The sequence below is a fragment of the Armigeres subalbatus genome, chromosome 2 (genome assembly GCF_024139115.2).
Source record: "Armigeres subalbatus isolate Guangzhou_Male chromosome 2, GZ_Asu_2, whole genome shotgun sequence".
In the NCBI taxonomy this organism is placed as follows: domain Eukaryota; kingdom Metazoa; phylum Arthropoda; class Insecta; order Diptera; family Culicidae; genus Armigeres; species Armigeres subalbatus.
The window spans coordinates 207,714,897-207,738,103 of record NC_085140.1 but is presented as its reverse complement, the minus strand read 5'-3'; the positions used below and the strand labels follow the sequence as shown (position 1 = coordinate 207,738,103).

Here is a 23,207-nt window from a genome sequence, read left to right as displayed (position 1 = left end):
CCGCGTCGGTAAGTCCCTCTGTATGTTCGCGAATAGACCCTATCGCAAAGAGGTCAATTTGGGGTGCACGCGGCATCATCATTCTTGATACCACTCGTGCAGAGGGAAGCAGGCGCGAAGTCGACCCTTCCCACCTTCCGAGGACATAGGGCGTGGTAAGGCCACCTGGAAAGCCGGCAATGCGCTGGCACGATATCATGGTGTTCTTCTAAAAAAGCGAGTCACGATGTTCGATGCTGCAAGGACACGCAGTTAACCTCGTGGGTGCGTTGTGCACTGGCCCCCCTTTGAAGCATTACTTTCTGGTTGTACCGAAGGGACGATGGGCTTGGCGGCAATGGAAACGGTTTAGCGAATCGTTTGCTCTTGGAGGTGGTCCCTAACCCCGCACTTCCTGGACAACCCAGGATGTCTGTTGAGCAGATTCCCTCTTCATTGCTTAGGAGGAAAAAAAAAACACACATACACAAGGGCAAGGGCACGCAGCTAACCTCGAGGGTGCGTTGTGCACTGGCCTTTTGAAGCATTTCATTCTGGTTGTACCGAAAGGACGATGGGTTTGGCGGCAATGGAAACGGTTTAGCGGGTCGGGGATGTAGTCCTGCCTCCCTCGTTTGCTGTTGGAGGTGGTCCATAACACTGCACTTCCAGGACGCCCAACCCCGGAGTTCTAAAACTGAAGTTGCCCAAAGGCGTGAAGATCTTCGGATTCGCGGACGATAACCGGAGAGTCGTTGGAAGAAGTAGAAATGCTGGTGGCGGAAACTGGATAAATGGAGTCAAGTTGCAGCTTGCTCACCACAAAACAGAAGTGATGCTGGTTAGCAACTGCCGAGAGATCCAGCGGATGCAGATTACCATAGGAGGGCACAACGTACCGTCCGTGCGGACTTTGCGGCATCTAGGAGTGATGATCGACGACCGGTTGAATTTCAACACCCATGTGGACTATTCCTGCGAAAAAGCGGCTAAAATGGTCAGTGCGTTTGCAAGGATCATGCCGAACGTGGGTGGTCCTAAAAGCAGCAGTAGACGTATTCTGGCAGCAGTATCATCCTCGATACTGAGGTACGGAGCTCTAGCCTGGGGAGGTGCGCTAAAGACGAAACGTAACCGCAGAAAGTTGAACAGTGTGTTTCGCCTAATGGTCGTTCGAGTCGAGAGCGCGTACCGAACCATTTCGTCGGAGGCAGTTTGCGTTATCGCAAGATTCCAATCTGCATAACCCTAGCAGAGGATATCGAGTGTTACCAACGGAGAGATACCAGAAATGTGAGGAAGATGGTGAGACTGGACTCTATGGTGAAGTGGCAGCAGCAGTGGGACAATGCGGATAATGGAAGGTGGTGTTCGATTGCCCAAGGTTTGCGGAAGTACGTAGAGGAATGCCTGCCCTACGGGCGGACAAATTGCGGAGCGAATGTGTCGCGATGAAGGTCCGTGAAATGCGGTAAGCAAATTCGTGACTCAAATACTGTCAGAGCTGCAGCGTCGATGGAGAAGGGACCAGCAGATAAGCGTCGGTTTGGAGAGAAATCCAGCACAGTGAGCAGTGTTTGGTCCCGGGTCATCGGGGCGCCAGCGAACCGGATGTCTTCTGCCAACCGGAATCGTCGGACCGACCTCGGCACTCGAACCGCCAACCTGCTGAAGAAAGAAGAAAGAAGAAGGAAGTGCTTCGGGTATGTAGGGCACCGCCAGTGCGGACATCATCCACCACCGGAACTGTCGGACCACCTCTGCAACCCGAAGACGAAGTCGGCGCAATGCGCAAAAGCGTCCCCTGCGATAGCCGCGGGTAGTCGGGGCACCATCAGTGCGGAAGTTTCCTTCACCGGAACTGATGGACCACCCTCGACGCCGGGGGAAGTCAGGAGGATTCGAGTGAGGAAGTTTGTGGCACGATCGCCGAAGGATCGAGACAACGTAGCAGTGGATCTCAGCAAGCCAGTCGGCGAACTAGCCTAAGCTAGGGGCCGGGATTTCAGAAGAAGTGCATGAGCACAGGTGAAAGGTCAATTCGTCGAGCTGAGTCGATTGGTACATAACACTATGGACGAATTTCGCGCCAACCATTCTATGGGGCTGGCAGCACCATCTCAGAATCGAATGAAACTTGGTGGACATAAAGATATGATTTTTCTAAGCCATACTTAGTTTTTCAAAAATTGTCAAGGGTAACATTTGATGAGGGCCTTATTTGTTTTCATAGATTTTCTTTAAATCATCGATGTAACTCTAAAAGGACGAAAGCTATAAAAAAGTGTTGTATGGCGGACTGTTGTGAAATTCCCTGAAGTTTTTTTTTCCGAAAAAAAGCGATTTCTATACTGAAAAAAAAAGTTTTAAAAATTGAAATGGATATTACAAAAAAACCTCATCTCAGAAATCGATGAAATTTTTTCTGCAGATAGGTATTTCAATTATCTAACTTTTCTGGGAATAATGTTTCTGTGACATATTTAAGGAAAAAAAGTTTTTTTAACAAAAACTTTTTTTCATGTTTATATTGAGTGAAAATTTATTAGCGTGTTTTATGCCTACAGCGCCGACTATAGGTTCAGCAGCACATCATCAACCAACGACACATTTTGGACGTATAAAAATTTGTTTAGGAAGTATGTTTTATGTTTTCTTTGATTTTGGTATCGAAGTAACTTCAAAACAATTGGGTTGACAAAAAAACAAATAATTGCTTTGAAAACGGGCAACATTGGAAACGAAACTGAAGTGATATTTAATTGTAACCAAAATCGTAAGTCATTGTTAATCTCAACGTTTATTTTATTCAATTAAATATCCGTTGAATAACCTGAAACGGTGCATAATTTTAAAAAGTCTGGTTTATTAATTGCTGCTGACTACCCATTAGTACCTGTATATAAAATATATACACAGGATTTTGTTTTTACACGATTTTTTTTCGCTCGTGTTTTTGATCGTGTGACTTCAATTTACTACCAAACTCTTCGCAACATGTTTCAAAAAATCCAGGATAAATCAAAGAAAAATCACATGATAATTGATATGCGTTAAACATTTAGGATGAGTGCAAAAATGAGAAAATATAAATCGCGTAAAAACAAAATCCAGTGTAGTTTAAAAGGTCTTGCTATGAAAAGACTGTTGTCAATGAGAATATATCAGTTGTGAAGTTTTATTACGTTTAAAATTCAAAATGGATAAATCAAGGGCCGATAAATTCCAAAAATGTTGTGCAAATATTGGAAATCCAAATTGCACTCACTTTGGAAAACTGAAAGGTGTATCGGCATCAATTATTGAAAAAATAAATTCGCTGGGATATATGGCGGCGCAAAGTGAAGGAATGCGTTTTTGTGATTCCTGTCGATTGGTGATTGCGTATAACAGGAGCCCAAAATTGAAAAAAGCGGCGCTCTTTTATGTTTTAGATCTTACAGTTTAGACAAATTTACAATAGTCCATCAAACGTCTCAATTTTGTATACCTGGTCATTTGTGTGTAACATTGATATAAGAAATCTACGAAAATATACCCCCTTTTCAAATGTTGGTCTACATTAATGTTAGATTATGCTAAGTTACTTCCTAAACAAATTTTTGTACGTCCAAAATGTGTCGTTGGTTGATGATAGGCTGCTGAACCTATATTTGGCGCTGTAGGCATAAAACACGCTGATAAATTTTCACTCAATATGAACATGAAAAAAGTTTTTGTTGGAAAAACTTTTGTTCCTTAAATATGTCACAGGAACATTATTCCCAGAAAAGTTAGATAATTGAAATACCTATCTATACAAAAATTTCATCGATTTCTGAGATGAGGTTTTTTTGTAATATCTATTTTAATTTTTAAAACAATTGTTTTCTTTCAGTGTAGAAATCGCTTTTTTATTTTTTGGATAATTTTCCAAACAACTTCTGGGAATTTCACGACAGTCCGTCATATAACACTTTTTTGTAAGTCTTATCATTTTTAAGTTACATCGATTTAAAAAAAAATCAAGAAAAAAATTACGCCCTCATCAAATGTTACTTTTGACAATTTTTGAAAAACTGAGTATGGGTTACTTAGAAAATAAATACCATATCTTTATGCCCACCAAGTTTCATTCGATTCTGAGATGGTGCTGCCAACCGCTCTGGTTGAGTTGGCGCGAAAATCGTCTCCGAGCCTTCTATAAAAAGTCCGGGTTTGTAGCCGTCCTTTAGCCTTTCCGTATTGGTCAGTTTGTCAAAGGGTCATTCCTTTTTGTTATTGATACTTAATTATTTGTTAATAGAAAAGTAAAAGATTGGTTAAAGAACATCCAAAGATCGAGAGAAGGCAGATTTCACTTTTGAAAGCATTATTTCCGCAATATCAATTCTTGTTATATTCTAGGGAATGATATCACCGGGGAGCAGATGTATTTCCGGAAATGTTATTTAAGGGCAATTGTTATTTTCGGGGAAATATCATTTAAGAGAAAATGACAATATCGGGAAAATATTATTTTAGGGTAAATGATATTTTTGGAGAAATGTTATCTTCGAGGAAATAATACTTTCAGAGTAATGTAATATTTGGGGAATTTAAAAATTTGGGAAATTGATTTCCAGGGAATTGTAGTTTCTCAAAGATCCTTTTATGAGCCGATGCCAGTGAAAGTGGTACATGCCGCATTGAGTAAATTTTACAGGAGACGCATTTTCCCAAAATAAATAATAAAATTAAATTTACAATTCAGCAACTCAACTGTCCCAATATGTTATCAGTGACGTGTTTGAAAGTAGTAGTGAGAAATATGTGAGCTGCAAGGCGGCAATGTCCCAGTGGGGGATGTACTGTCAATAATAGAAGAATAACTCTAAAAACAATTATGCCAAACGGCCGTTATGTCAAACGGTAGGGGAGGAGGTTCGGTTGTGGACACCGTTCGGTTATGGGCACCCCTACGTAACTTTTGACAGATAACAGATGCTGTCATTCTGACAATCGTTATTAGTTTGCTATTGTAAGATGATGTTTGTGCTCAATATCAAACCGGATGGGGATCTCTACTTTGAACTAGGGACAAATATTATTTTTTTGCAAAAAAAACAACACGAAAGTTTTTTTTGGTCTTTTCCAAAGTGTCATAAGTTGAAGTGATTTAATTCAAAAAGTGAGTTCCAATGCATATTTATACAGTAAATTTAATCTGTTTTGAGGTTCAATGACGATTGCCATTAAAATAGGCTGACCAGATCATTTCGGTTAAAAAACGGGACAAACGTGCTTGCAAAAAGGGACACATCAAAAAACCTTGCGATAAAATTCAAGAGCTGTAGAAATATCAAAATTTATGGGCTTTATTTTCATTTTCCGTGTAAAAAATTGAAGTGTGAATCATTCACCACCATTACCTTAAGTTAGTTATAGGGTGGTCTAACCGGTAGTACCGAAACCGGTATTACCGGCCAATTTTGAGTACCGAAAATACCGGTATTAGTGACGGAAAATACCGGTATTTTCGGTATTAAAAATTTGTCAATATAAAACATCTTGAATAGTTAGAACCCAAAATGTATCAGCTAAAAACTGCAACAAACACTTACAACAATTGAATGCGCGCATGAATGAAGCTTTGCACAAGTAAGCATCATTGAAGGCGTTCACGCCACAGCACAATTCGGTCATCATCGTACTCTTCATTCTCTTAGGCATCTGTCAAATTGCCAATGACTTTTTTCTTCAACGAACATTGTTTACATTGTCGAGAATAGCCGAAATTGTGAAAAAATCGGTTGGAAGATGGCTGAGTTATTGGCTCATACTTCGTGACCACTTTTCGTAACAGTCTCAAATTTAATTCTGCAGAATGACCCCCCTATGTTTTCCCGAAGGACGTATTCTACGTCAAAAGGTAGGTGTTGTAGCAGTTGTCTAACGTAGAACACTTGTGAAAATGACTGGCTGCAAAAATATGTGCCTTCTGAATTCGCTGATACCAAAACAGGACAATTCAAACAGGACAGCTCAAACAGTTCTATATGTTGAGAGGTTCGTTGAAAACTCTGAGCGATTTGAAACTTCATTCCAAATTAAACTTCACTAATGACGATGTTTTGGAGATAGCTGATTACAATTTAAGCTTTCGAACTTGTTCAAGCTGCTGTGAAACTGTTCTGCCGTGAGTTCTGCGCTCTACCATGAAGCCAACGTGGCGCTCCAATTTATGTTGGAGCAATTTTTAAACCAAGCCACAGAAATTGCCGTCAACTGATTCTATGTTCACAAAGAACTAATTCAAGGGAGACGATGAGAATACGTCGATATTTTTGCTTTTTTGAATAATGCTGCCGTAAAGCAATTGATCACAAACAATTTGGGCATTTTTTTTTCAAGGCATCCAGAGCTACTTTGATTAAGCAAGCAGACAAGATCTTGAAGCAACTAATTATTCCTGATGCAACGTTGGAACTGAGACAACGACCATACCTGACGATAGGTACGAATAAGATATCTCTATGATTGATATTACTGGTTTATCAGTTTAAAAACAACTAGTGATAATACAGCAGAGCAAAACACTTGCGTTGCCGGTGGCTACTACGTTGACGCCAGGATTCTTGCGAGCAATCCGTGAAGAATTCTCCTGCTATGATTGAGGACAAGTCTATCGGAATTCAAAACTAAATACACTCGCGTTTTCAAGGGTACCCCATTTTCAAAGGCAAATCATTCAAACTTATTATTACAGCTTTGCTTGACAGTTTTGTTTGGCTTCCGTCTTGAATGGGGTTCTTTTGAAAACGCGAGTGTATTTAGTTTTGGATTCCGGGAGGCTTGTCCTTAGGGGTGCTTGACAACTCGTCTAACTTCGATTAATGCGGATTGGGAAATGAATCACACAGTATGTTATGTCTTCTTGAATTTTCTTTTTACAAACCCAACAAGCAATGATTTTGACATTTAAAGTTTGTCAATAAATATTATTTTTCACACAAAAGTCAAAATAAAAAGATTTTTTTTACATTTCTGAAATTTTTACAAAAACCGGTATTTTACCGGTATTGACTCCACCAAATACCGAAAACCGGTATTTGTCAAAAATGGCCAATACCGACCACCCTAGTTAGTTAGTTGTGGAAAAATACTAAATTACAAATATTTCACTCTACAAAGGGATGCGGACAAAAACACGAAGGAACAGACAATTACGCATTTTTGAATATTTACCAAAAATGTGGAATTTCGAAATTTTATTTTATTCTACTCTTAAACATGCATTAAGGATTTTATTATTGACCAAAATCGAAAACTATTCCAATTCTAAACAATTGAAATTAAAAAAACAATAGTCAAAGTACCCTGACTAAGGCCGGTTTTGGGCATTAGAAGGCTAAAAAATAGTTTCTAGTGAAAACTTCAAAAACAAATGCGAAAAGAGCGATAGGGTGGGATTATTGATAACCCATGCAAAGAATGATTATGATTATGATAAATCACTTGTCATAAGACGAGTTTGTACAATCCCATTTAATTCCACCTAAAATGTTATTTTAATTATTCACATGAATATGGTTGGCGCATGAAAATAATGTCTAATCTAATCGATCCACAGTCCTTTTTGATCGAAATTGATTTTAATGACGCTAAGAGTAGCATCACGCCTCGGGAATCTTTTCCATTGATTTTGTTCCTATGTGCTCCCAAAAAAACGGGACTCATGCAATTTCATTGCGAAAAGTAGAAAAATTCGGGCCTGTATTTTTTTACAGCTCGTACTCTCGGGGATCTCCGCCGGATTGTATTTTAAATCTGGCCGAATAGCTAATTTTCTTAAAGGAGTCACATAAATCTCGTCCAAACACATGGGAGCCAAATTTACAGACGAGCTCCTGATGTGTAAAATAAAATACGTGAGGACCTTAAATTTAGCCTTCAATCCGACCAAATTTTCCCTCGGTCTGAAACTGCCTTAAACTCGATTTCGTTCAGTTAATTTATAAATTATTTTTTTACAGTGGATGATTTCAAAATATTCATAATTATTCAGAAAGTCTTGTGTTTCGAGAAGAATCAAATGAGTGAAAAATATGTGATAAAGCAGCATTGAAAACAAAATTGAATTACCTACTTCGGAAGATTCAAAAAGAATAATCGAAAATAAATTAAATCTAAAAAATTGTCTGTCCCTTTACTTAATTTTATTGACGATGATGCTGCATGCCGTGATGCGTGACCTGATTTTCAGGATATACTTCCTTACCAAGTTACTTATTTCGTTCAATCCAGTGATGAAATTGGCCAAATTGTAATACTTTCGGAATAAGCAGAAAATAATGATTTAAATAGAATTGTATGAAAAAAATTCCCGGAGAAGCACATTTGGCAAAAACTGTTAAAAACCTTAAGAAAAGTCGATCAATGGAAAATACAAAAAGGCATGGATAGCATTCTTTAAAAAGCAGCACTTATAACATCTCACATTTTTTATGGGTTTCGTCCTCCTTCTTTGTTGGGAGATGAGCCAGCCGAGGGCTGCAAATCTCTCTAATAAAGACACATGAAAAACACTTTCTATATATTTGATTTTAGATTCCTATTGAATTTGTTTGAATAATATTTTGGAGCTCTTCGGAAGAATCATTGAAAAACGGGACAAATTGAGGATTTTTTAGATTACGACGGGACAGCACCAGAAGGTCTAAAAAACGGGACTGTCCCGTTAAATACGGTACGTATGGTCAGCCTACATTAAAATTTTAGCGCGATTTTTTTCTTCATTTTTCAAAATGGCTGCGAAATTCGGTTGTGGGCACCTTTATTGGTTTGGTTATGGGCTGCCTTATTTTATTGACAAACCATTCAATACCGTTTTAGTTGTCCTCTAACTTATTTTAAATGACGTTTTTATGCAGTTTTTATAATTATTTAAACATAATTGATTGAAATAATGAATTTAATTCATGTTCTATTTTGTTCTTTGGGTATGTCTAGTTATTATATCCACACTTTTTGGAACAAATCGTTAACTGATTTGCTTGCAACAAGTTGCATTAGACAGGGAATCCTGTCCCATTGTTTTCTATTGAAAATTGGTCAGATCGGACTATGGGATCAAAAGTTATGGCCAAAATATTAATTTTTGCAATGAACGAGAAAGGCACTATTACCGCTAGGGTGATTAATTAGGATTTTTTTGACTGTGAGGTATATTAATAGAACGTAAATCAATGAAAAATTGAAGCCCCTTTACCTAAAGTTTACCTATTTTAGACTTTTCTCGTGTGATTTTTTTCAATATCCTCCCTAATGCATCGATGAAGGCATCATCACTGCTAGGTGGATTAATCTGATTTTTTAGTGCCTCCTGGCTATTAGAATGAATAAATTATTCCTTTTCTTAAAATCTGGGTGGTTTCTATTCATGCTTCTTTATTTTTAGCTGAGCTTCCAAGGGTGCCCACAACCGAACAACAAAATTGAAATGTCCAAAAATGTCAAATTTTCAAAATTGCCATTATTTTTTTTTCAAACCGATGAAATCAAACTTTTTTTTTCGCTAGAAGTAGGGTATTAGTCTAGCTTTCATTGGTATACAAATTTTGGCATAAGATCAACTAGGGCCAAAGTTATGGATCAAAGACAAAAGGGTGCCCACAACCGAACCTCTTCCCCTATTATGCCAAACGAATAACAATCATTTTTCCCTTTTTCACCGATAAATTTCCTGGGATCGTCAATGAAAAAAAGACAAATCGGACGATGACAGAAATAATGTGTAAAATTCAAAAATTGAAACCGTGTTCAAATTTTACGAACCGTTCTTGAGTTCTAATGTCCGCCAACTTTGAAAACATGGTTTTGAGATAATCGCGATAGTAATTGAAACTAAAAAGATAGCTCGTTCTGTCGATAACGATCATGCTTTCCTGGTGTTCACCTTTATAGCGCGTTGCTTTGCTTTTTGGTGTGTAACTTTGAAACAGGGTATCTTATGAATATCGGGCAATGTTTTGCATAAAGAAGACGCTCCGAATATTGTTTTAGGCCAAATAATCGACTTATTGAAACTTACAAATGGTTTAAAATCTAACCATTACTCTTGAAAAAATACAATTATAAAATTCTTTTCTTCCTTTTACTTCCACTATTATGAACTTTGTATCAAAAGATGCATAATTCGTTTTCTGCTTGAAAACTTCTTCGGTGTTTTGTTTGCAATACTTTGAATTTCGACAAATGTTTGCTTATCTCACCTTTTTTGTCTAGCCCCTGTAATTGGGACACTATCTGGTTGGGATCATTATTGAATTTGGAAGTTGTATTGCCAATTGAAGAGAAGCTGGGAACAGATAGCTGGATATCTGTTGTTAGAAGCATCATCAGATTATATTGCAGGTCACCGACTACAAGGTTTTTTTTTCCAAATTATAGGCAAGATGTAGGTATGCCTAAGTAGAATCATTGCGAAACATTTGGGAATTGCAAGAACAAAAACTGATCGTAAAAACCTTCCATACTAACAATTCCAAAACTTCCCGTGGCACCTATGAGAGGCCGTAGAGTTCTCTGCATCTTTCTTAAGTAGGTGTCCAACAAACCATCCTTCCCCTTCCTCAGCATTCGCAAAGACGTGGCCAGGACAGATCTCGACTATTGGAAAGTGCATTGCTTCCATCTAAGAGATATTGATTCGTCCCAAATCAATATTTGTGGTAACGGATGAAAGTAATGCTACTCTCATACAATAGTCTTGGCTGGTACCACCTACGAAATTGTGCGAATTGCTCAATGCTAAGTTGACGTATATTTTTTAAATAAATTTATATTGTATCATAGTACGGAGCGGACCGTGCATGTAACCAGAATATTGGACTAAAACCAGGAGAAAATCATTTGCCGAATGCGATTAGTACCAAATACAATGTGGTCCATGACAAGATGTATCGATTAGATGGAACATCGCGGATGGAGAGATCTACAAATCATATCACACATTAATTTTCTTATGGCTTCAGTTTTTATTTGTCTGTTATTAAAAGTACAACCAAATGTCTGTAGCAAGTGTCGCCAATCACTACCAGATTGTGTACCATCGGCAAACAGCAGCATGTTTTTGAAATTGAAATATTTACCATCCACTCATTCGTTTCGCTCCAGCTTTTTGCTACACGAGGGTTGTCCGTTACAAAGAGGGTTTTGCTTCCTATAATGCCGCCAACGTAAACGTCTCCCTGTAGTGACAAGAAACTACCCCTATTTTGCCATCAGAATGCTACGGAAGTTGGCGTAACGCAATGTGGTCTACGGATCTAGACGGAGGAAAACGTTCAGAGAGGGTTGGTTTTAATTTAACATTGCATTTATCATTCCAGCGCGACTTGCTTGAAGGAAAGCATGCAAAGGTATTCCTGGAATTTTGTTGGTTATTAAATTTGTTTAAAAGTACAATGTCATGGGCAAAATAAGTATTTTTATCATCCTGACTGAAGACTTTCAACATTATCCTTTCCATCATCGTTCCATGGGATTAGAATTTTGTTTGAATTGAGAAAAAAACAAACACATTCCCCTGAGCGGACACTGCAAATATTCGGTCACAAGTAATACGATTATCCACACTTTAACGGATCGTTAACTGCAGACAAAATTGAAAGCACTCGTGCGGTACGACATAATGCTTTTGATTTTCCCGCATTGTCCTTCGCGTTGATCTTAGGAAAATGGTTTTCCAGTGTTTGCTTTCCATTGTAGCGTTCTTTGTTCGGTAGGGATAAATAAAACTGAGTTGAACATAATAAGGTAGCTTCTAGATCTTAAGATTAAAAGTAATGCTAACTGATTCTATCTCTTCACCAAAGAAGATTTTCTATTGTAAGTCATTGACAATGCAGAATCTTTTATAAAAGTGTAGTTCATACCAGATTTTTACATATTTGAGAAAGGTACACTGGCTTACCAACTTTATGTACAGTCGCCCGATTTTCGCTGTACGGTGAACGGTCCCACCAGCTGATGCAATTTTAATTCATATGGCTACTCCAATACGTTCCGAAGTTACAGTTGCTATAATATATATGAGCCTATGGTCACAATGATAGAGCCAGTGCTTGAAATCGAATTGTGAGTCCATCAGGCATGGCCCGCAGGCATTATATATCGCTCTATTCACACCATTTGCCTTTCTTTCCCGACTATTACTGTATGTAGAGCTGGAAGGGTTCACCGTACTTACTAGCAACGATTTGATTTTGTTGACGTTGACGATCAACCCTGCCAATGTTGAGCGTTTTGCTAGGAATGCAACGTTATCAGCCAATTCCAAACCATTTAAATAAATGCTCGATTTAAAAACACATTTAAAATGTCGGAAAAAACGGTAAGGATCTACTTTTATTTTTTATAGAAATTCATGTGATAATATTTACAATTCCGTGTACGTGTGAAAACAAGATCATTCATATGTACATTCTTCCACCGGATTAAGGAAAACTTGCCTATCAATAACTACTGTCTTTTCAGGAGTAATGAATGATTTTAATTAATTAGCTAGCCATAGTGTTTTTTATTATCCGTCCATAAACAGAAACATTCAATTATCCTATACGAATTGATTTAATGTTCATGATACAGGATTTGAACTTTTATGGTTAAACGATTCGTTAAGCTGTTGCATGTATTCTTGAATATGGAATTTGCAACTACTTTACTGTGTATGAAGTCGTAACTATCCCATATGGGTTAGAATGCAAACAAATGCTGAGCAGTTAACTTCATCAGGGCTTTTCAGTTGTATTGACGACTAAACATATTCTAGGAAAAAAAAACACAATGTTGAACTCTGGCAGTTGGTTGATATCATATTCAAATATTACCTTTCAAAGTAATGATCGGATACTTCCGTACAGTCTAATTAATACTACTTGTACAGTCTGGAAGATAAATCAGACGTTTATGCATGTGCTGATTCATTTTAATGTATCGCGAAGAAGTGGATTGAGCCAAGTGTTGCTAAGTGATTGCAACATTACATGCGATTACTAACTAGTTATATCCAAATGTGAACCACTTGAGATTGCAAAGATTCGGTTCGATTGATTGAATTGCGTCATAACATTGCTTTGATTGTTGCGAAAATTGCGATAATTTGGTGAAGGCGCGAGCAAAATTAGGGGAGACTGGAAAGACTTGATCCCACTTTTTTCATTTCCGATGTATCACACCCAAAAATACTCGCTTAACTTTTCAAAAGGACCTAAGTAACATTTTTTTATGAATTAATTTGAATAGCGCAAACAACAGAACAACATGAAAGCTATTGATTGCAGTCTTCAAGTTAGTTCATGTAAAAAATGTTACTTAGGTCATTTTGAAAAGTTAAGCGAGAATAAATTAATTTATGTGGTTTTCACACAGCCTCACTGAGACAGATTTAACTTTGGTGATGAGCGATAGTCTGCAAATTTTTGTTGTCATTGGTACACAAACTTTTTTCAAGTACTGTTAAAAATCTAATTTCAAAATATTCGGAGGGAAATTATCCCCCTCCAAGCACTTGGTTTGTTGAAAGTAGAAAGGCTTCCTGATTTTTTTTAAATATTTTCCCTTCAAAATTTTGGATATTGCAACCGCAAGGTTTCTAAACCAAGTTACCATTTTTGCATTAGTATATCATGAGGCCAACACGATTTTTTTTGTTTCTTTATTAAAGTGATTTTTAAGTAGGACAAAGTTCATCACTACGGCCAACACGATGATACTTTTAGGCCCAGGGAAGTCGAGACAATTTGCAAACCGAAAATGGCCTAGACCGGCACCGGGAATCGAGCCCAGTCACCCTCAGCATGGTCTTGCTTTATAGCCGCGCATCTTACCGCTAGATTGCTAGGCATCAACAAATCATCGATTATGTTTACAATTTGATGTCTTTTTGGTCGTTTTAACGGTTAAAATAACAAAACGTATAACAGAAAAATCTTACTGTGACATCAAACAAAAACTATTCCTGCTGTCGATGAGAGCAAATCGAAAACTAATTTTGATATTGATTTCTGATAACAAAATAAGTACACAGTTTGATGTCATATCATTCAGTTTAGTAATCTACAGCAAAATGAGATCAAAATATGTAATCATGATGATTCATCTGTGAAAAGAAATTATGAATCAATTTGATGTCAAAATCAAAATATGTTTTCTGTGTGCTCTCATTATGTTTTCATACTTTACTAGGTTAAAGTTATTTGGTCGAGAATGTCATATGGTCGAACAGTTCCTTCGGTTGAAAAAATCGTGAATATGTCCTTTGGCCGAAATAGTTGTTTGGTTGAAATGGCCATTTGACCGAAATGGAAATTCGGTCTAAAGTGTCGTTCGGCTGAATTGGCTATTTTGGATATTTTCAAGACAATAACGGGAGAATCTTTTAAATTTTGCCTCCAAAATTTGATGAACTGTCCCAGAAAATTCTTCAAGTTTTTCCAGAATATTCATTTGAAAATCAGATTTTCCACGGGAACTGCTTTCAAGTTTCGAGAACTCTTTGGTATTACCAAGAAGAGCTCTTTGGATTTACCAAGGAAAATTGTTTGGGATATACATGAGAATCGCTTCAGAGTTTTCACGGGAAGTTATTCCAAATTTCTACAGGAAAATATTCGGAAAAAAAATCTGAAGTTTCTCATGTAAATTGCGACGAATTTTCTGCTGAAATTCCAAACAAAGAGCCAAAGAGCTTCTCTTGGTAATTCCAATGATTTCTCGAAACTTCAAAGTAGTTCCCGTGGACAATCCGAAAATATTTTCCAAATTTTGGAAAAACTTATAAATTTTTCTGGAGAAGTTCATTAGATTTTTCCTTTAATTTCTTGCAAATATCCCTTAAAAACGAAAAAAACATCTTTGAAAAACGTATTAATGAAGAAAACGTCGATTCACGCCGCCGCCGCCGGCTAAAATGGCTTTCGGCGTGACACCGAAAACGCCGCCGCCGACGAATATCGGACCGGCGCACACCTCTAATTTGCTAGAGTCCTAGAGAAATTGTTCGAAATTTCAGAATTCAAGAAAAAGACAACCTGCAGGGGTCAAAAATTTCTGAAATCCTTTAAGGATCCCCATAATTTCTGAAGGACTAAATGATCAAAACTTCTGGATAGGAATTCTCAAGAATTCGTAGAGATGGTATAACCCTGAATTCTTGAAATATGAGTTTCTTCAGGAATTCTGCTAAAGAAGGAGGTAATTTACTCAGAATTAAAGAATCCAAATTTCTTAACTGAGCAATTCCTAAAAATTCTTAGTGTGGAAATTCCCCCGAATCCTTGGATGAGTCTTGAATCTCCAGAATTTCTGTCATTGCCAGAAATGCTATGCTGATCACCGTATCGTACCATTTGATTACATCATGTCATCAGTTACAAAATCAATTTTGTTTTAAAAACGAAGGCATATCTGGCAAATTAGTGGCGTAGCGAGAAAAAATCGTTGTAGGAGAGAGGCAACTAAGAATAACGTTTCTACCCTATTTTGTGTTCCACGTCGTTCATATACAATGATCCAGATTCTTTTAATTTTTTAAGCTTATCTCGAGCATGTAAAATATTAAGCCCAACGGATCGTTTTCCAAATTTTAAGATAATTAGAAAAGACTCACCCTTACCAAAACGGAACATATATGCATCCCAGCTCATACAACAATTGCCTGGAGTATTCTCTAGCAGCACAATTCAGGCCGATTTGTTTGCAGTAACTCATTTATGACTGAGTTTAGTTATTTTCTGAGTGATAGTAATTTGTTTACAACATGTGTGCTGCTTCCAAGGATGTTATCGATCATTTAGTAATCTGTCTTCGATCATTTAGTAGTTTTTCAATAACTCATTCCAGAGACTAAATTTCAAAATGTGTTGTATGGTGGACTTCTAGTGCAAAGGTTTATCTACAACTCTGCCTAATAGTTCGTTGGTTGAATTTCACCAATAACGGAGCTATAGCGCTAGTAGCAGTAACTTAGACTAAATGATTGCATATTTTGTTATCATTTAGTATAAGTATAGCAACTAGCACCGTAACTCCTTTAGCAGTGGAATTCGAACATCGACCTGTTCAGGAGAGTTGTAGAAAAACCTTCGCACTAAAAGTCCACCATACAACACATTTTGAAATTTAGCCTCTGGAATGAGTTATTGACAAACTATTAAATTATCGAACGCAGATTACTAAATGATCGATAACATCCTTGGTTGCTTGGGTAGGCCCAGAGCTCCTTGAGAGCCGCCCGAGCAGCACAAGTCAGACAAAAGTGGTTGCAGCAACTTGATTGTGACTAAAACTGGTCATATATGAGTTGCAGTAACCTATGTGCAATTTGTGTGCTGCTAGGGTGCTTGCTTTTTTATTCGTTTATGATGATTGTGGTCCATAGAATTGAGTTTTAAAAAGCCAGAATCACCAATACTTATGTCACTGTGTAGGACGTATAAAATAACAGTGGGTGGCAAAAACATCACAAACACTACGAGAGGTGATTAATTATTTTAGAGCGTCTTAGGGGAAATGCTACAAGGTTAAAAGACTATTATTCTTCCATTTAATAGTGGAAGTAAATGGAAGAATAATAGTCTTTTAACTACGAGAGGAATAAAGGGGACGCACGCACTCTTTTATACATTTGGAGATCTCAATTGAATTGGATGAGCGTTCAACATTTTCTTCCATTATAGTTCATCCAAGAATTCCATGGAGTTTCGGCCTGAAGGTCTAAATCTAAGGGGGGGGGGGAGGGTGGTTTGGGTAAAAACCCAGAAAATCTGCTCACGTAATGAGTGTAAGAGCGCCATACGGCTGTTACCTCTTTTTCAAAATGGATAATACCTCTTAGGATCCATATAATCAAATTGGATAGCAAAGAACCTTTGAACAAATCCTAGATATAATATATAACCAAATTCAATAAGCCTCCGACATGAAGTGTAATGCTATTTGATCCAAATGATCGTTAAAAAACAGCATGTGCATTTCGAGAAGAAGCATTAACACATGTTTCATTTCAAAAAGGAGTTAATAGATCTTTCATTACCGGTATAGACCTTAAGGTCTATACTCCACGGAATTCGTGGGCTACCTGTAATGGAACACATGTTGAAAGGTATGTTCGCAATTTTATTCATGAATGGCTAGGAATACTGATATATAGGCCGAAAGATATTAGTTTATGCGTGGAGATCTGAAAGCCTAAACTCCAGGTTATTCTTGGAAGACCTGAAACACACGCAGATGAATCTTGTACGATTGAAACAACTATTTCGATTGTTGCATTAAATAATATGGAAATAGATGGAGATCTTCAAAATTGTTGTTTCAATGCAAATTCACCGCTTAGCTCAATGGAACATTATTGTTGTTTCAATCCTGCTTCTCATAGTTGAAACGAAAAATCCGTAACATTCCGTAATATGGAAAACTGTATAAACTGATCAACATAAATCATCCTTGTTAAGAAAATTATTTTGAGCTTTTTAGTGGAATGTCTTCACTTCAATTTTGAAGTCGAGTCAAGTACGATACACTGAAGACGACCTTACTGTTGAGGTCGAAATACGTATCTGTCAAGGTACTGACAGGCTTTCTGATGTATTATTTGACAGTGACAGCTAAAAGGCATGGTTGAAACAATAGAGGTAATAAACTATAGAGGAAGATTGTCACTGTCGTCACTGGTGAAACATCTTTTGCCGGCGAGGATAAGGCACTAAATGTCAACGAAGGAAAACATGTTTGGAGACGATAACAAAGGGAACGGCAGCGACAATCGTCCTCTATAGTTTATTGCCTCTATTGTTGCATCCAAACATGAATACCTACTTTTGATGCCAAAGATTTCCGGATAAACTAATTCGATTGGTCAAGGCGGCGATGGATTTTATTTTCTTTTTAGTTCTAATCAAACACATTTAAGGATATTCTAAAAATAATAGAACCACCTTTTTTGCCCTGCCCCCTTACTAGTATTTTTAGATTATGAAAAATAACTGATTTTCATTATATGATTTTAGTAATTTGTTAAATAGTATACATCACAAGTTTAATGTATCTAACATCGCTCGGATTGGCATCCTTTTTGCCTTTCTCGTATACTAAGTATACGGTAAAGGCTTTATGATCGCTCCAAAAACAAACTTTTTATAGAAGGCCCGGAGACCCATAGTGTTATATACCAATCGACTCAGTTCGACGAATTGAGGTGATGTCTGTGTGTGTGTGTGTGTGTGTGTGTGTGTGTGTGTGTGTGTGTGTGTGTGTGTGTGTGTGTGTGTGTGTGTGTGTGTGTGTGTGTGTGTGTATGTGTGTGTGTGTGCGCAAAACTACTCAACAAAATGTCACTCATTTTTCGGGCACTTATCCTCAACCGATTTGCTCGCAACAAGTTGCATTCGACGCAGAATCCTGTCTCATTGTTTCCTATTTGAAATTGGCCAGATCGAACTATGGGATCGAGAGTTATGGCCAAAATACAAATTCATACGAAAAAATCGCGTAAAAAATGTCACTCATTTTTCGGGCACTTATTCTCAACCGATTTGCTCGCAACAAGTTGCATTCGACGTAGAATCCTGTCCCATTGTTTCCTATTTGAAATTGGCCAGATCGAACTATGGGATCGAAAGTTATGGCCAAAATACAAAATCATACGAAAAAATCGCGTAAAAAATGTCACTCATTTTTCGGGCACTTATCCTCAACCGATTTGCTCGCAATAAGTTGCATTCAACGCAGAATCCTGTCCCATTGTTTCCTATTTGAAATTGGCCAGATCGAACTATGGGATCGAAAGTTATGGCCAAAATACAAAATCCTACGAAAAATCGCGTAAAAAATGTCACTCATTTTTCGGGCACTTATCCTCAACCGATTTGCTCGCAATAAGTTGCATTCAACGCAGAATCCTGTCCCATTGTTTCCTATTTGAAATTGGCCAGATCGAACTATGGGATCGAAAGTTATGGCCAAAATACAAAATCCTACGAAAAAATCGCGTAAAAAATGTCACTCATTTTTCAAGCACTTATCCTCAACCGATTTGCTCGCAACAAATTGCATTCGACGCGGAATCCTTTCCCATTGTTTCCTATTGAGAATTGGACAGGTCGGACTCTAAGATCGGAAGTTATGACCAAAATACCTTTTTTCATAAAAATCACAAAAATGGCACCTATTTTTCGGACACCTAACCTTAATCGATTCACACGCAACAAGTTGCATGCGACGCAGAATCCTGTCCCATTGTTTCCTATTGAAAATTGGCTAGATCGGACTATGGGATCGGAAGTTATGGCCGAAACACCATTTTAGGCTTTTTATACGAAAAGGCTGTATGTTCGCTCCAAAAACCAAACTTTTACAGAAGGCCTGGAGACCCATAGTGTTATATATCAATCGATTCAGCTCGACGAACTGAGATGATGTCTCTGTCTCTCCCACTTCATACGGGAGTTTGGCAGAAAGACGGTCATGAGATTTATATCATAACAAATATTGCCCTCCGCTTGCGTGATGGGAATGACATTTTCGTTTTCTTTTTGTGTAGTCGGAGCTTCAGTTCAACTAACATCCAAAAGTGATATCCTTAAAATATATGACTGGGTGAAATAAAACAGGGTTATGTACGTCAAAAAGATTGGAAAAGGAAACAAAATGTCGAAATTCTTATTAGCATATTGTAGATCAAGCTGAAAACCGAACTGAGGTCCCGCGAAATCGCATTTTCTCGCATTTCCGGATATTGCAACTGCATCGCGAGTAGTGCGCAACTGTGCCATAGTCGGGCACCACTCGCGATACAGTTGCGACATCCGGAAATGGGACAAAATATGATTTTCGGTTTTCAACTGGATCTACAATATCTTTGCCATAAATAATCTGATTTTCATAGAACGGACAAAGAAATTTGTCTTTTTTACTCCTAGCCACTAGCTCATCTTTTTTCAAGCACACACATTTTACGAAGGTCGAGAAAGGCACCATCACCGCTAGGTGGATTAATCTGGGTTTTTAACAACAAAATGCTATACAAGACCAAGAGATTCAAGAACAAGAGTCAAATTTAATATTTCTTTTAACGAGTTGAGATGATAAAGAATCTTGTAATTCTGCTGGCAGTTCAAATTTTCGTTGTGTATCGAATTTATTATTAAAATATTAATACCAAATTGATCACAGCTTGAAGTTATGGAAAAGATGTAAACATATAAATTCTCAGAGGAAGGCATCTAAGCTAGACAATGATACTAGGTAGATCAATAAAAGCTTTTTCGGTGAACAAATTCTTTGTACCTGATGTTTAGGTTAAGCGTATTTTAATTTTCACTAACGAGCGCTAGTGTTCTATAACTTTACAATAAGATTTCAAGGTACCGTCAACTGGGGGGAAGATGATCATTTTTAAGACAAAACATGCAATAACAATGTGTGTTTACATTTTAAATCGAAACAAATATTTTCAAAACATGTACTGCTATACGTTGCAATAATCAACAACTTTAGTTTTCTGAAATGCGTTCGCATTTATTAAAATAAATTAAATTATCACACATTTTTTGAGTAATCTGGTTTGGGGTGAAGTTGATCAAGACAGCTCTACTAAAATCATTATGACCTAGTAGTCAAAATACACAAGGTTATTTGTATGAATGTTGAATTTACTACATAATGAAGTCTACGAAGTCAATATTTGAAACGAAAATAGCGTCATTTATGACTATTTCTCTCTTTCTTCCACAAAATACATTTTCATGCTTATAATCGAAAAACTCGGATTTCTACCTAGCGGTAACATTACTTGAACGGAGAATATTGTTGACTACCGTTTCATAAAAAAATTTGGCACTTTTGACTGACACATCAAATGATCATCTTCACCTCAATGATCATCTTCCCCCCAGTTGACGGTACTCATTGTATAACAGTATTAACTTTTAGGAAATCAGAAAATTTTTTTTTTATAGAAATGTATGTAGTAATTTCGTATATTCCATTTAATACATTTGATTCGATCACCATTTTTAATTTGAGTTTTCTTTGCACTGAATTGGGTCATTCCTTCCGCCATTTTGATTACATAATCATCAATAGAGGAAAATCGTTACGTAACACTTACCTTTGGCTGTGAGTTTGCCTGTTTTGTCAGACAGCTTGTATTTGTCCACATTAATCGATGTCATTTTGATCTAACAGATAGGAAGCAAATAAATTCAAATTGTTAGATACATTGGCAGTTCTTCATATTCAAGACTGATGGTCACACTTTTTACCTTTTTATTGCACTCCTCCGGATCAGCTAATATATGTGTTCACTGTGGATAGGATATGGATAAACTGGCAACTACAACCGTTACGTAACAACCTTAACACATTTAATCCGATAAAATTGGCTTTTTATCACAATCGTTAATCGATTTGAATCAATTCAATTCGGTTTTCGTTCACAATTGTTTTCAACGGTAACGAGATTAGATCCCTTTTTATTAGATTTTCAATTGATAAATTTTCACCACTGCACACACGGTACCCGGACGGACAGTGCAAACAAAGATCGCTCGATGCAGCAAACCGTGCTGTCTGACGTTCCCACTAGCTATGCCAAAAAGCTGAGGATTCTGAAAGCAGCAAAGCTTTGGCCCCACCGTTATCGCACCCCGAGAAGGAAAAATAGCATCACTCAGAAGAGCCAGCGCACAGCTAGCGTCGAGCCCGAAGATCGACGACAACGTCGGCTGTGCTGGACCGTTTATGTGTGAGTAGAACCCAGAATGGGCCACCGCAGGGTGGAAAAGTAATTGCGTCATCGATGGGGCTTTCCTGCAGAGCAGCATCAGCTCGGATATTCTTGATGAAGGTCGCAACGAAGAGCACAAGGACGAAACATGCGATGGGTGGTGGGTGGTAAATGGAAAAAGTGGAAAGTGAGTACTACGAAGGGCGCCATCATGCAGAGGCGGAGCTAATGCGGTTGTATAAATTAAGGGGAATGTTGCTGAATATTTTATGTACTTTTGCGCGGTGTTGGGTGTTGGATTTGTGTGGGTGGATTGTGGGCGACTTGTGGGGGATTGAAATGGATGGGAAAGAACGAATTGGGGCCTTTTTTTGTAGAATTTTCCTTTTAATGTGCTGCACGTGGGCAGTTAAGCTCGCAGAGCAAATACAGTTTTGTTCCGCTTCGCTTTCGAATACAAATGGCTGCCTCGAACAGTTGTAGAATTCATGCTGGATTTTCTAAACCAAAACAACTGACGTCAGTATTTTCTTTGTTGATAGCCTTCATAGTCAGACTCAGCCATGTAAGCATTTAGTATTCATATTTTCTTTTCTCGGTTGGTAAATAATGTCGTCAATATTGATTCTGAGAATGTTTCTATTTAATTTTTAAACGTAAGTGAAGTTTTTCATCTATTATTATTGGTCACATCAAACCTCATAATATCACCAAACTCCACTAAACAATATTATGCACAAAGATGTATTTTAAGATAACTCGGGAAGGAAATACGCAATTTAGGAGATGTACATTTTGGTTTTCAGTTGTTTGCTTCTTCTTCTTCATTGACATTACATCCCCCACTGGGGCATTGCCGCCTCGCAGCTTAGTGTTCATTAAGCACTTCCACAGTTATTAACTGCGAGGTTTCTGAGCCAAGTTACCATTTTTGCATTTGTATATCATGAGGCTAACACGATGATACTTTTATGCCCAGGGAAGTCGAGGCAATTTTCAATCCGAAAATTGTCTAGACCGGCACCGGGAATCGAACCCAGCCGCCCTCAGCATGGTCTTGCTTTGTAGCCGCGCATCTTACCGCAGTTGTTTGCGGTAGCTGCTAATATAACAGAATGCATATTGCGAGTAAGCACACGGCACTGTAATTCTCCGATAGCTTATGAAGGAACCCAGAGTTGCATCACGATTAGAAATGATGATGATTTGATGATTTTTCGTGCTTCCCGTATTATGTTAAACTCTATTAATTTATTGACAAAACAGTTCAAAACAACAATAAGTTATAAACTTTCAAAGCTCATCGATTGGCAGATCGAATCACGTAAATGATGCATTTGATTAAGTCGGGCAATGCAGATCATTTAGATATCGTTTTATTTTCATAATTTGGGAAGGTTGACGATTCATGCACGATTTTAGAGGTTTAATACAAAAACCTTGCAGACAAGGAGAGAGTTCGTGTTGCGTTTCGGAT

At 37.7% G+C, this 23,207-nt stretch overlaps 1 protein-coding gene across 1 annotated transcript in view; it reads right to left on the bottom strand.

Moving 5' to 3' along the window:
* Positions 1–22,007, bottom strand: part of LOC134211549 (glutamate decarboxylase) — a 67,256-nt gene extending 45,249 nt beyond the window's left edge. Inside the window, exons 1-2 of the mRNA XM_062688515.1 lie at positions 21,267–22,007; positions 21,113–21,182 (exon numbers count right to left, since the gene is read on the bottom strand). Coding sequence (XP_062544499.1) covers positions 21,113–21,176 — 64 coding nt within the window. The 5' untranslated portion in view covers positions 21,177–21,182; positions 21,267–22,007. The remainder of the gene's footprint in view (positions 1–21,112; positions 21,183–21,266) is intronic.
* Positions 22,008–23,207: the final 1,200 nt, after the last annotated feature.